The sequence below is a fragment of the Aquarana catesbeiana genome, linkage group LG03 (genome assembly GCF_042186555.1).
Source record: "Aquarana catesbeiana isolate 2022-GZ linkage group LG03, ASM4218655v1, whole genome shotgun sequence".
NCBI classification, from domain to species: domain Eukaryota; kingdom Metazoa; phylum Chordata; class Amphibia; order Anura; family Ranidae; genus Aquarana; species Aquarana catesbeiana.
Window position 1 is genome coordinate 278,991,642 of NC_133326.1, and position 12,955 is coordinate 279,004,596.

General features: G+C 41.8%; 1 protein-coding gene across 7 annotated transcripts in view; it reads right to left on the minus strand.

Annotated features, from left to right (window-relative positions):
- SRGAP1 (SLIT-ROBO Rho GTPase activating protein 1) overlaps positions 1-12,955 on the minus strand; it is a 253,078-nt gene that overhangs the window by 48,654 nt on the left and 191,469 nt on the right. For all 7 annotated transcript variants that reach the window (XM_073620145.1, XM_073620144.1, XM_073620141.1 and 4 more), the window contains exons 13-15: positions 12,285-12,345; positions 12,102-12,179; positions 7,536-7,670 (exon numbers count right to left, since the gene is read on the minus strand). In XM_073620145.1, coding sequence (XP_073476246.1) covers positions 7,536-7,670; positions 12,102-12,179; positions 12,285-12,345 — 274 coding nt within the window. The remainder of the gene's footprint in view (positions 1-7,535; positions 7,671-12,101; positions 12,180-12,284; positions 12,346-12,955) is intronic.

Here is a 12,955-nt window from a genome sequence, read left to right on the forward strand (position 1 = left end):
ATGCACTACTTTTATAAAATGCATTGCACTGTAACCGGATTGCATGATTTAATGGCCCCCACTGCTGTGTCTCAGCCAATGAGGAGCCAGAGTCCTGGGAGAGCTTCTGCTTCCATGCACACCGCCAGATCAGGATCAGGTGAGTGTAAGGGGGGTAGCTGCACACTAAAGGTTTTTTACCTTTAAGCATAGAATGCGTGAAGATAAAAAAAACCTTCAGGCTTTAGCGCCACTTAAGCATCAAACCTGTATTAAAAAAACAAAAAAAAAAAACAAAACAAAAACACACGCACACAACTGTAGCAATTACCTGAACCTTAGGATTTTTTTTATTAAATGTATATGGACAGCCTTAGACGCTTTTTTTATTTTACCCAAACATTTGTCCTATTTTGAACCTTCTGATAAAAACAATCATTCTGCAGAACAACCACCTTTGCTGCTATAACCTCAATGTATACGATCCTCTTTGCATGGTTTACATTCTTTCTGCATGTGATGGGGCATCTCCAAGCAAGCAGCTGCTAGTTTGCACCACTAAATCTTTTAATATTGATCAAAGTAAAACGGACTGATTTTTATACAAATAAAAAGGGTCATAGAAACCAGCAGGCACAGCGCAGCCACCCTCCATTCTGCATGTGACAAGCCCTTAAATATTCAGCCAAACATTCATGATGTGCTATGAAGAGAAGCAGCAGGTAAAAAGGCTACAAGAGTAGACACTGTTAGCTCATTGGGGTAGCAGCATCTATTACAACTGTAAACAGTCCCAGGTTCACAATGTAATGGTTAACTAAAATGCCAAGGACAAACGCAGTTTGTAACCATGCTGTGCTACAGCTAAAATAGCTTTGTTTTTCTGTGGCATTAAATGCAAACCTGATCTTCATTTGTTCTCTTTTGCATTTTAATGTGAAAGGATATAATAATATAAAAGCATGCACTCTCCTTTTAAATGGTAACCCTATCCATACTTGTCTCTTCCATTAATTAACAGTTGGTGTCAGCATTCCATAAATACAATCTGCCAGTAGCCTGTTCACATTCCCTCTGTAATTCTATACAACCTGGTTAATGGCCAAGCATTCCTCATTAATTGTGCTCAAAACAAGGGCACATTCTCAGCGCTCTAATATAAATGAGCAGGTTAGAAAGCACAGTCACACTAAAAAGTGACATTGTGTCCAGACCAGAATTGAATTCCACAACAGCTTTCTCGTCATTTGAGCAGTGCACCTTGAACATGTGCCCTTTTGTTTGTATTTGTTGCTGAGCTGGTCGATCTAAACTTAGATCAGCACTTCCTCAGGATTTCCACTCTATAGCACAGTGTGTGTTTAGTCAACCCCGTGACTAATGGGCCACTAACAGTGTGCCATGCAATGAACGGGATAAGATTACTTAGTAGGTTCTGGGATGTGCAAGATGGAAAAGTGTACTGCACTACTGGATGAAACCTTTGTAGAGAGACATACAGAAGCTGCCATTCTTGACCCCCCCTCTCTAAAAATGCTAGTTGCTTTGCTGTCATGGTGATCCAACAGCTTCTGGTTTCAGCTGTTGCAATACTGCTCTATGCCAGTCACTCACAATGATGAAGACAGAAGATTAAAATGACAACCAGGCAACCAGCATTTTCAAAATGAACCCCGCCCCTCCTTATTTTTCACACAACTATACCAAAAGGAATATGGAGTCCATCATTGCTAATCTCTCCTGAAAAAGACACTTGTCTAGTTGTCATACAGATCCATTGGCTTTAGAACTTTCTGACTCACTGACCTAGAACAAGTGAGCAGATCATGAGTTCTGACTTCACCCTGACTTTCCTGAGACAGGCAGGTAACAAGCATTTCAGTAGATTATCAGAAAACGCCTCCATATGTTTCTTAGTGCAGGATTTCTTTAACACCCATTTCGGGGCAAACATGGAGGCTGCTGTAGCGGACTTGGTGCAGCTTGCAGTGCACACTGTGAGATGCTCCCGGTGTGCAGTGAAATCAGAAAAATACATTTCCGTACAGAAGAGGAGCCTGTACAACTGTGCAAGACTGAAGGTAATGCTGAAATTCATGGTTACCACTTGTCATCCAGCATACACACACATACACATACATATTCCCGCACATATATATATACATACACACAATGTCCTGGACAGCAAGTGGTTATACCAGGACGGCTTTACAGTAGCATGACTGCTTTTACAGTGCTGCAGATACATCCCCCCCCTCCCCACGAGTGTTCCCATTCCACCTCGACTGCTGTAAGCAGACTGATCAGCTTCCCAAAGAGGAGATGGAAGAACATCCATTTCCTCTGATAAATGAAGTTGGAAGCTATGAGGGTTTTTAGTCACTTTGGGTTTCAGAGCTGTCCTTCCCTGGCTGGTACAGCCAGGGAAGCAGCTGATCAAACAGATTTGTGTTTGATGAGCTGCCTTACAGGGCAAGAGAGGAATCAGGGGTCTATTAAACCCCTGATGTCTCCATAAAGAGTACTTGTCACTGCCCAAAGCCACACAAGGGGTCTCGTTCACCCCTTGCGAGAGCAATAAAGGTAAATGAAAAAAAAGTGTGTAAAAAAAATGAAAACATTAAAAAGAAAACAATTGAAAGCACTCCATCCCCATGCACAAACGCACACTTAGGTCCCGCACACCTATGTAATGCAATAATTCTAGTGACATAACTCATGTTGAACGCTAAACCGATAGGCTGTAAAAAATTTTAAAACATCACCTATGGACAATTTTAGGGACTGCAAGTTGTTGCCACTGCACAAGCATACATAATTTTAAATCTTGACAGGTTTAGGATCTATTTACTAGACGGATCATCTTTTATATTTTGCACTAAAAATCAATTAAATGCATCTTTTCCTGAAAATTTGCATCTGATAAATGGCTGAGCAAATATCTTGCAACATAAAAAATTGCAACAGCCACCATTTTATTCTCCGGGCCCTCTGCTTTCAGAAAATATGTAATGTTTGGGGGGTTCTAAGTAACTTTCTAGCAAAAAAATGCTGATTTTAACATGTATATGAAAAATGTTGAAATTGGTTAATTTCTTCTCTTTCTAGAACCACATACAGTATCTCACAAAAGTGAGTACATCCCTCACATTTTTGTAAATATTTTATTATATCTTTTAATGTGACAACACTGAAGAAATTACACTTTGCTACAATGTAAAGTAGAGAGTGTACAGCTTGTATAACAGTATACATTTGCTGTCCCCTCAATATAACTCAACACACAGCCATTAATGTCTAAACCACTGGCAACAAAAGTGAGTACACCCCTAAGTGAAAATGTCCAAATTGGACCCAATTAGCCATTTTCCCTCTCCGGTGTCATGTGACTCGTTCGTGTTACAAGGTCTCAGGTGTGAATGGGAAGCAGGTGTGTTAAATTTCGCGTTATCGCTCTCACTCTCTCATACTGGTCACTGGAAGCTCAACATGGCACCTCATGGCAAAGAACTCTGAGGATCTGAAAAAAAGAATTGTTGCTCTACATAAAGATTGCCTAGGCTATAAGAAGATTGCCAAGGCCCTGAAAATGAGCTGCAGCATGGTGGCCAACACCATACAGCAGTTTAGCAAGACAGATTCCACTCAGAACAGGCCTCGCCATGGTCGACCAAAGAAGCTGAGTGCATGTGCTCAGCGTCATATCCAGAGGTTGTCTTTGGGAAATAGACGTATGAGTGATGCCAGCATTGCTGCAGAGGTTGAAGGGGTGGGGGTCAGCCTGTCAGTGCTCAGACCATACGCTGCATCAAATTGGTCTACATGGCTATCGTCCCAGAAGGAAACTTCTTCTAAAGATGATGCCCAAGAAAGACCGTAAACAGTTTGCTGAAAACAAGCAGACTAAGGAAATGGATTACTGGAACCATGCCCTGTGGTCTGATGAGACAAAGATAAACTTATTTGGTTCAGATGGTGTCAAGCGTGTGTGGCGGCAACTAGGTGAGGAGTACAAAGACAAGTGTGTCTTGCCTACAGTCAAGCATGGTGGTGGGAGTGTCATGGTCTGGAGCTGCACGAATGCTGTCAGCACTGGGGAGCTACAGTTCATTGAGGGAACCATGAATGTCAACATGTACTGTGACATACTGAAGCAGAGCATGATCCCCTTCCCTTCGGAGACTGGGCCGCAGGGCAGTATTCCAACATAACGACCCCAAACACACCCCCAAGATGACCACTGCCTTGCTAAAGAAGCTGAGGGTAAAAGTGATGGACTGGCCAAGCATGTCTCCAGACCTAAACCCTATTGAGCATCTGTGGGGCATCCTCAAATGGAAGGTGGAGGAGCTCAAGGTCTCTAACATCCACCAGCTCCGTGATGTCGTCATGGAGGAGTGGAAGAGGACTCCAGTGGCAACTTGCGAAGCTCTGGTGAACTCCATGCCCAAGAGGGTTAAGGCAGTGCTGGAAAATAATGGTGGCCACACAAAATATTGACAATTAGGGCCCAATTTGGACATTTCCACTTAGGGGTGTACCCACTTTTGTTGCCAGTGGTTTAGACATTATTGGCTGTGTGTTGAGTTATTTTGAGGGGACAGCAAATTTACACTGTTCTACAAGCTGTACACTCACTACTTTACAATGTAGCAAAGTGTAATTTCTTCAGTGTTGCTGCATGAAAAGATAGAATAAAATATTTACAAAAATATGAGGGGTGTACTCAATTTTGTGAGATACTGTACATACCATCCTTTCCCCCCCATTAGGCCTTCAGGAGCAAAGAGAAATACTTGGACCTTCTGGGTATGGGTAAATCTGACTCACTCACCTCCCCCCCCCCCCCCCCCCCACATGACAGTGCTGGTATCTGGTGACTGCCTTCTCAGTCACCCAACTTCAACATTTTGGGAAGAGAGAATTCTCAGTTCTGTGCAAACTCCAAATCAGTTACATAGAGCTTCATCTTTTTGCTCCCAATGGCTGGACTGAGCAGAAAGGGATCAAAGGGATGGCAAATATCTGCTACTAGGGATGGGGGAGGGGGAGTTAAGTTAACCTGTTGCTTTCCCTGCACAGGGAAATTACAGTTTTGCGTTAAATTTAAAGCAGAACTCCAGGAATGAGACGAACTTTACCCTTGCAGTGGGCCGCCCTTGCACTGTTATGCCCCATACACACGTTCGGATTTTCTGACGGAAAATGTGTGATAGGACCTTGTTGTCGGAAATTCCGACCGTGTGTAGGCTCCATCACACATTTTCCATCGGATTTTCCGACACACAAAGTTTGAGAGCAGGATATAAAATTTTGCGACAACAAAATCCGTTGTCGGAAATTCCGATCGTGTGTACACAAATCAGATGCACAAAGTGCCACGCATGCTCAGAATAAATAAAGAGATGAAAGCTATTGGCCACTGCCCCATTTATAGTCCCGACGTACGTGTTTTACGTCACCGCGTTTAGAACGATCGGATTTTCCGACAACTTTGTGTGACAGTGTGTATGCAAAACAAGTTTGAGCCAACATCCGTAGGAAAAAATGCATGGATTTTGTTGTCGGAATGTCCGAACAAAGTCCGACCGTGTGTACGGGGCATAACTGTTAAATGCTTGCTTAGTTTAGAGGTGCATTGATAAGGTGTTCTTAAGCTCTAGGGGGCCCATCTGCATCATGTGCCCTGCCAGGGAGTGCTAATAATCTTGCATTGTATGTGAGAAGGTGGCACACAGAGAACAGGAAGCAAGACACAGTGGGAGTGGTTGCATGGATTGAGGAAGCCTGCTGGACCTAGGGGTAAATTATTATTATTATACAGGATTTATATAGCGCCAACAGTTTGCGCAGCGCTTTACAACATGAGGGCAGACAGTACACTTACAATACAGATCAATACAGGAGGGATCAGAGGGCCCTGCTCATTAGAGCTTACAATCTAGAACATAAATGCAATACACCTCATCCCTGCACTCCTAGAGTAAACAAGCATTTAACCTATGCCGCGGGGCCCCCAGAGTTCAGCTTTAAATTTTTCCCTAGAACAAAGACAAGTAAATATCAGACTGTAAAGCCCCGTACACACGGGCAGAATATCGGGAGGGACAACATTCTGTCCGTGTGTATGTCTGTCTGTCGAACATGCATGTTGGAAAACCAGCAGCCGATTCCTGATCAGTCCTCACAGCCAATAGCAGTGGCAATGTAAAAAAAACAGCTCAGCTTAAAAAGTGGAGCTTGCGGTTTAGGCCATAAAGCGTTTGTTACCCTTCATTATATCTGATATGTGGCAGCAGTACCATGTACCTGTTCTCTTTGTATTGCTTCCTTTAAGAAAAAAAGCACTTTTTATGTTTTTTTTTTTATATCTATATAAAAATGTTTTGCCTTTCATTTCTGTTCTAAATTGAATGGGTTGTTTTATAAGGTGATCGTTTACAATCACATTAAAGCATGCTTCCATGTATAGTTTTTAAACACTCCTATGCACAGGACAGCCATATTAGCTTAAAAAGAATAAGCAGGCTCTGCTAGTACTAAAGTCTCACACACATGATGAGAATATCAGACGAATGATCATCTCTTTTTTTTTGCATGCTAGTCTTATATCGAAAACCAATAGGTTACTAAAGTTATAAAAATTCTTGTACGACAGAATACAATTTTGGAAGTGATGTTTTAATGTATGCTTTCCTTTCTGTTCAGAAAGTGGTATTTTCCATCAGATTTTTTTCATAGTGTGTACTAGGAATTAGTAGTATTGCAGAGTGACTGAGCAAATCTATCAGTATGACTGACAATAACAGACTGTATGTGGCTGATACATGTCACCTCAGCTGTCATTACATAGGCCTGCTGTGCATACTGCTTGACATCCAAATAGCCAAAGAAGAATCTACCACATCTATATAGGGGACAAAACCATTCATATGTGGAGAGGCCAGCAATTCTTGAGAAAAATAGAAAAATAGAAAAGTCACATAAAAAATGACTTTGAAGTAAATGATACAATAAGTACCTATAATGTCTGCTCATTGAAAATTCACCCATTTCCTTTTAAATGATAGGTTTACAAGGCCATTTACCTTTTGTTAACCTGGTTATAGTTTGTTGTATACAAGTTCTCAGAGATCACAGAGATGTACACACACTCTGCCTGTGCTTGCAAAGCCCTAGAGTTGATACTGCCTGTCTGAACCTGACCTCCACATGAAAGAAAACACAATAATTGAAGTGTATAAAAGCCACGATTATGCCTGCAGGAATGTTTTCCTGCTGTGTTGGACACAAAGAGTTATACATAATCTTGGTGAAAAAAGGGAGCGGTCCCAGCTGCAAGTATGACTAAACTCTGAGAGTGGCGCAGATGTGGGACAAACTGCCTTGAAGACATCTATAGCCGTTTTCCTCTTCCAGGAAAAAGGGGAAAGAATAGAGCATTGGGAAAAGGAGAAAGAGGGTGGAGGGCTCAGTAAGGTGAACAAGGAAATGGAGTTTTTTTTTTTTTTTAGAACAAAAAGGGAGGGGGGTATAGAGAACAAACAGTGACTTACGGATGCATGATATCAAATCGTTAAATCTTTCCTTGGGAAAGAGCGGGTTTTCTAAGCCTCGAAAATACAGCTTGAGGACGCCAGCTACAGAGTTGATGTCGTGATTATTTTGGTCATCTGTCAAAGGGTCTTCACCTAGATTAATGTGCAAAATTACAAAATTACAGAGTGAAAGCAGCACTGTCAAAAATACATCACTTCTTGTATAATTATATATTTTTGCGCCAATTCAACAGTATAAATAGCAAGAGCAAAAATACATCTCCTTAGCAAGCAAACATAGAATTAAAGTTAACAATAGTATAGCATGCATGCAAATTATATAGGCGCATCAAAATAAGAAAGACCTCCATGAAGGCAACTAGAAGTCATTGCTACCACATAGGAATGTTTAGTTTCAGGAATGCCCCCTAGTAAGTCACATGTAACATACTGGACCTAGGAGGACCTAGGAGATTGTGTCTTTACATGCCATGATAATTATTTCAACAGCATGGCTACTTGAGGACTGGCAGGAATGCTCATTATATTTGAAAGCTGAGAAATAAATTGCTAGCTGCAATGCAAATGTCACTCAGACATTAAACAGTTCTTTTTGTTTGCTAATGTCAAGAAGCTGATAGAAAGAATAAGTATTTTAAAGCAAATGTGGAGACAGTGTCTCTCAAAAGGAAACCTGTCATGAGGAATAGCTGGAGGCCATTCCTGCCCTCCTCTTGAAAATGTCTGTTGCTTGGCGGTCATTTTCTGAATCACCAACATAAAAAAGTAGTTATATCTGCAATCTGATTTTACTGCCTGCATATTTGTTTTAGATCAGTGACTGAGAAGGCTTTGCAGACAGAGGTTCAGTATGAAAACTAGCATTTCCAGAAGGCCAGCAATTACAGTCCAGATATTTCTCTCATAACAGATTTCCTTTAAAGTGGAACTTTACCCATAACAACTTGATAAAAAGTAATGTTCTTTAGCAAGGAACATACATTCCACATTAATAATTATAATACCAAAATTAGTGTGTGCTCTAAAATTGCCTCCAGCATGATTTCCATTTCTTCTTGCTGGAGACTGCCATTTTGCTCAAGCCCAAAGCCCTTGAGCAACAGTAAATTTTTAGGCTGTCATCAGATTGGCCTCCACATTTTTGGCACAGTGCCAAAAAATAGAGAGCAGCTATGTTACACCCGAAAAAGGGACTAGCATGAAGTGATCTAGCAGGACTTAAGTTTCTGACTAAAGTTCCATTTCAAAGTGGCTGCACATGGGCAGATAATGGAAGCAAACTAGGTAAATTTTAAGCAGAAATGGTAAGAAAAAGAGTGCTAGCAGGCAATGCTTGTTGACAGGAAATACTTTGCATGTCTCTTCTTTTGAAAAAATATTTTCTCTTACTCCTAGCAATTTTTTGTTTTGTGTACACGGTCTGTAGCGCGTGCACATGGCAGTGTACACTTCTGGCTATTCCCTGTAAGATGCAAAGAATGGAATCAGGTGTTGGTTGATGAAACGCCAGTGCACATGCACAGGAGTTACATCATCAGTGGTCACTCAATGGTTGAAAAGAGAAGAGCCCGGACCTAAAAGGAATGCTAGAAGAGATGGCAGAGTCAGCTGAACAGCAAGAGCTGACTCAGAAAAAAAAGCTGCCATAATGTGCAAGCTGCACATTGTGGCAAGACCCTCTACCCACCCACACCCCCCATCCAGCTGGCAGTTTAGTACTCTTTAAAACTGAGGTCGGCAGTCATGCAAACACACACATATACAAAAGCTGCACGATTCTGGATAAAATGAGAATCATTATTTTTTTGCTTAGAAAAAAAGATCACGATTCTTGCGTAACATTATCTTTCACATTATACAGAAAAATTGGGTTAACTTTGCTGTTTAGTTTTTTTTATTTTAATTGATTGAAGTGTATTTTTTTTCCAAAAAATTGCATTTGAAAGACCGCTGCGCAGATACAATGTGACATAAAATATTGCAACAATCTCCATTTTATTCTCTGGGGTCCCTGCTAAAAAAAAATATATATATATATAATGTTTGGGGGTTCCAAGTAATTTTCTAGCAAAAAATACAGATTTTAACTTGTAAGCAACAAGTGTCAAAAAAAAGGTTTAGTCTTTAGTGCAGTGGTTCTCAACTCCAGTCCTCAGGACCCACCAACAGGCCAGGTTTGCAAGATAGCTGAAGTATATCACAGGTGATATCACTTGCTGCTCAGTGATTGCAGTATTCTAGTCTGCAACTCCCTAAGGTAATACTTAAAATCTGGCCTGTTGGTGGGTCTCAAGGACTGGAGTTGAGAACCACTGCTTTAGTGGTTAAACTGACCTTATTTACAGATGGAAGTTCAACCCTTTGATCTAAAACAGTGGTTCTCAACCTTTCTAGTGCCGTGTCCCCTTGGTAAAATTTCCTAAGTTGTGGGGAACCCTAACAGTAAAATAATTTTCGTAACGTGGGGCGTCAGCACTCAAAGCAAGACAAGTAATTTGTGCCCCTAACCCACGGACATTTAGCACTCCCTGAGTCCCTTCTACTCATACAGTGTTAAAACCCCTTATGGTAAGTTTTAGGATTTTTTCTCTATCCTAATTTCTTGCTTTTTTCCCCCCATTCCTCTCTCTAGCCATCTTTCTTGTTATTTCTCTTATTCTTTCTCTCCCTTTTTCTTTGTTTCTCCCCCTCTTTTCCTCTCCCTTCCATGTATTCAATATTTTAATTCCTTCTCTTACTCCTTGGCGGTGGATGGGGAGAATGGGATGAGTGGCAGTGCTGGGCGGGAAGTTGGGATGAGTGGCAATGCTGGGGGGAGTTTTGATCAGCCAACTTAGGTGCTCTTGATCAAAGTCATCTGCTGATCTGATTACTGTAGTTGGGACTTGTAATGGCAACTCTAATCACAGGTAGTGTTATACTCACTGTGTCTCAGACTTTGTGGTGTCTCGTAGCAGTGACACCTATGTCAAAATCAGGAGATAGTGTTTCCTCCAGCCCCTCCCAATTCACATTCCTCACCAGTCAGCTGACCTCTAGTCTCTGCCCCCAACCATGCCGTGAACTGAATGGGCGGCTGTGAAGAGGCTTAGTGGGTGGCCGCGGGCTCTAGGAACAGCCCAGCTGGGCGGCCACAGGCTCCACAGGGACAGCCCAGCTGGGCGGCCACAAAAAGGCTGGGAGAGCGGTGCGGGCTTCGGGAACAGCCCAAGATTCAGTGAACCCTGGCAAATCATCATTCAACCCCCGAGGGGGTCCCAAACACCAGGTTGAGAACCACTGATCTAAAAGAACTGAGAGATGCATTGTTTCTCTTTATCTCTGTTGATAAACATTTGCTGACGGAGTTTTTTTTTTCCTTTTGACCACTCTGCTCGGCTCTGCACTTGTTTAACATGAATCAGGGAAATTCTGTATTAAGATCGTGAGGGGGGTTGAATCTCGATCACGAGTTTTTAACGATCGTGCAGCCCTAACATATACTGATATTTTTTTCAAGCTACCGTATTTATCGGCGTATAACACACACTTTTTTCCCCTTAAAATCAGGGGAAAATCGCGGGTGCGTGTTATACGCCGATCCCCTGCGATCCTGACCTGTCAGAACGAAAAAATCGCTGACCGCGATTTGAAAATGGCGCCGCCGGCGCCGAAATACACAGTGCCGGTCCTCGGCTCTTCTCGGCGGCTTTCGGTTTCACTCGAGCGCCGCCCGAACCTAGCCGAGTATACTCGGCTAGTTTCGGATAGTTCCGCTCACCGTCCGTGTGGAACCGAAAGTAAACGAGAGCCGCCGAGAAGAGCCGAGGACCGGCTCTGTGTATTTCGGCGCCGGCGGCGCCATTTTCAAATCGCGGTCGGCGATTTTGAAGCTCAGAGGCTTCGGCAAGGCTGGACTGGGGCAAGGCTGGACTGGACACTGGGGAAGGCTGCACTGACATGGCTGCACTGACAAGGCTGCACTGACAAGGCTGCACTGACATGGCTGCACTGACATGGCTGCACTGGCATGGCTGCACTGGCATGGCTGCACTGACATGGCTGCACTGACATGGCTGCACTGACATGGCTGCACTGAGAAGGCTGCACTGAGAAGGCTGCAATGATGGGCATTTAAATGTAAGTTTTTTTCCCTTCAACTTCCCTCCTAAGTTTTTTTTCCTTAAAATTCCCTCCTAAATTGAGGTGCGTGTTATACGCCGATAAATACGGTAATCTGTATTAAAAAAAAAAAAATAAACCCCCATCCAAAGATAAAATACCAGAAGTGCAACTAAGACCAGTACTTCTGACCATGTATTCTCTAAAACAATCTTTCAAAGCCAACTGGAACAAATAGCTATATATATATATATATATATATATATATATATATATATATATATATATATATATATATATATATATATATATATATACATATTATATATATATACACACACACATACATATACACACACACACACACATATATATATATATATATACATATATACACACACACACACACACACACACACACATATATATCTTTTTTTACCAAAGATAGAATGAATGTCTTACCTCTCTCAAATGCATTTTTAATATCATTAACTTCAACCTGGGAACCAGAGACTCGAAATATACCTTGATGCTGAAGCCCTAATGGAGAAAAAGAAATTAAAACACACCAATATAGAAGAATTGGATTTCGGACCCAATGGCAAGGTCAGCCCAAGTCAGGAAATGAGCGAAATGATACCTTACCATACAAGTTAATGAATCGGATGCAGCTTTCTACAATGAGAGGAATGATTTGTCCAGATTCCTAGAGTAATACAATGCAGAATGATTACGGTGTTATTCTCTTTAAATTGAAATATTGAAAGATGATGAAAACTCTTACTGCGTAATGCTCAATAGTTTAAAGAAATTATAAAAGGAAAGCATCGATTATATTCTATATCCCCACAAAGCACCTTTCAGGTTTATTCTTTACCTCCGTCCCTGTCCCCTTCCTTTTTTGAAGTTCACTCTATGCATGTTCTTCAGTTTCTTTGAGGATTGCTGTGATCTGACAGCCTCCTGGACAGGAACCAAGCTTCCCCAATTACTTCCCTGCCTGACTGGCTAGTCTACCTTCTCTCCTCAGAAATTCCCACAATCATTCTTGGTGACTTCAACATCCCTATTAATGTTAATGCTGCAGATACTACTTCTAATCTTCTTAGTCTGACCTTCTCTAGATCTAGCACAATAGACACACACTTCTACTCACTCTGATGGCAACACCCTTGACTTTGTATTCTCCCACTTCTGCACACCTTGCAACCTCTCAAACAAACCTCTCTCTGATCACTACCAGATTAGCTTCACACTCCATTTTCAATCGCATATCCCTCTAATCAAAAGAACCCATAGAAACCTTTGCCACTTTA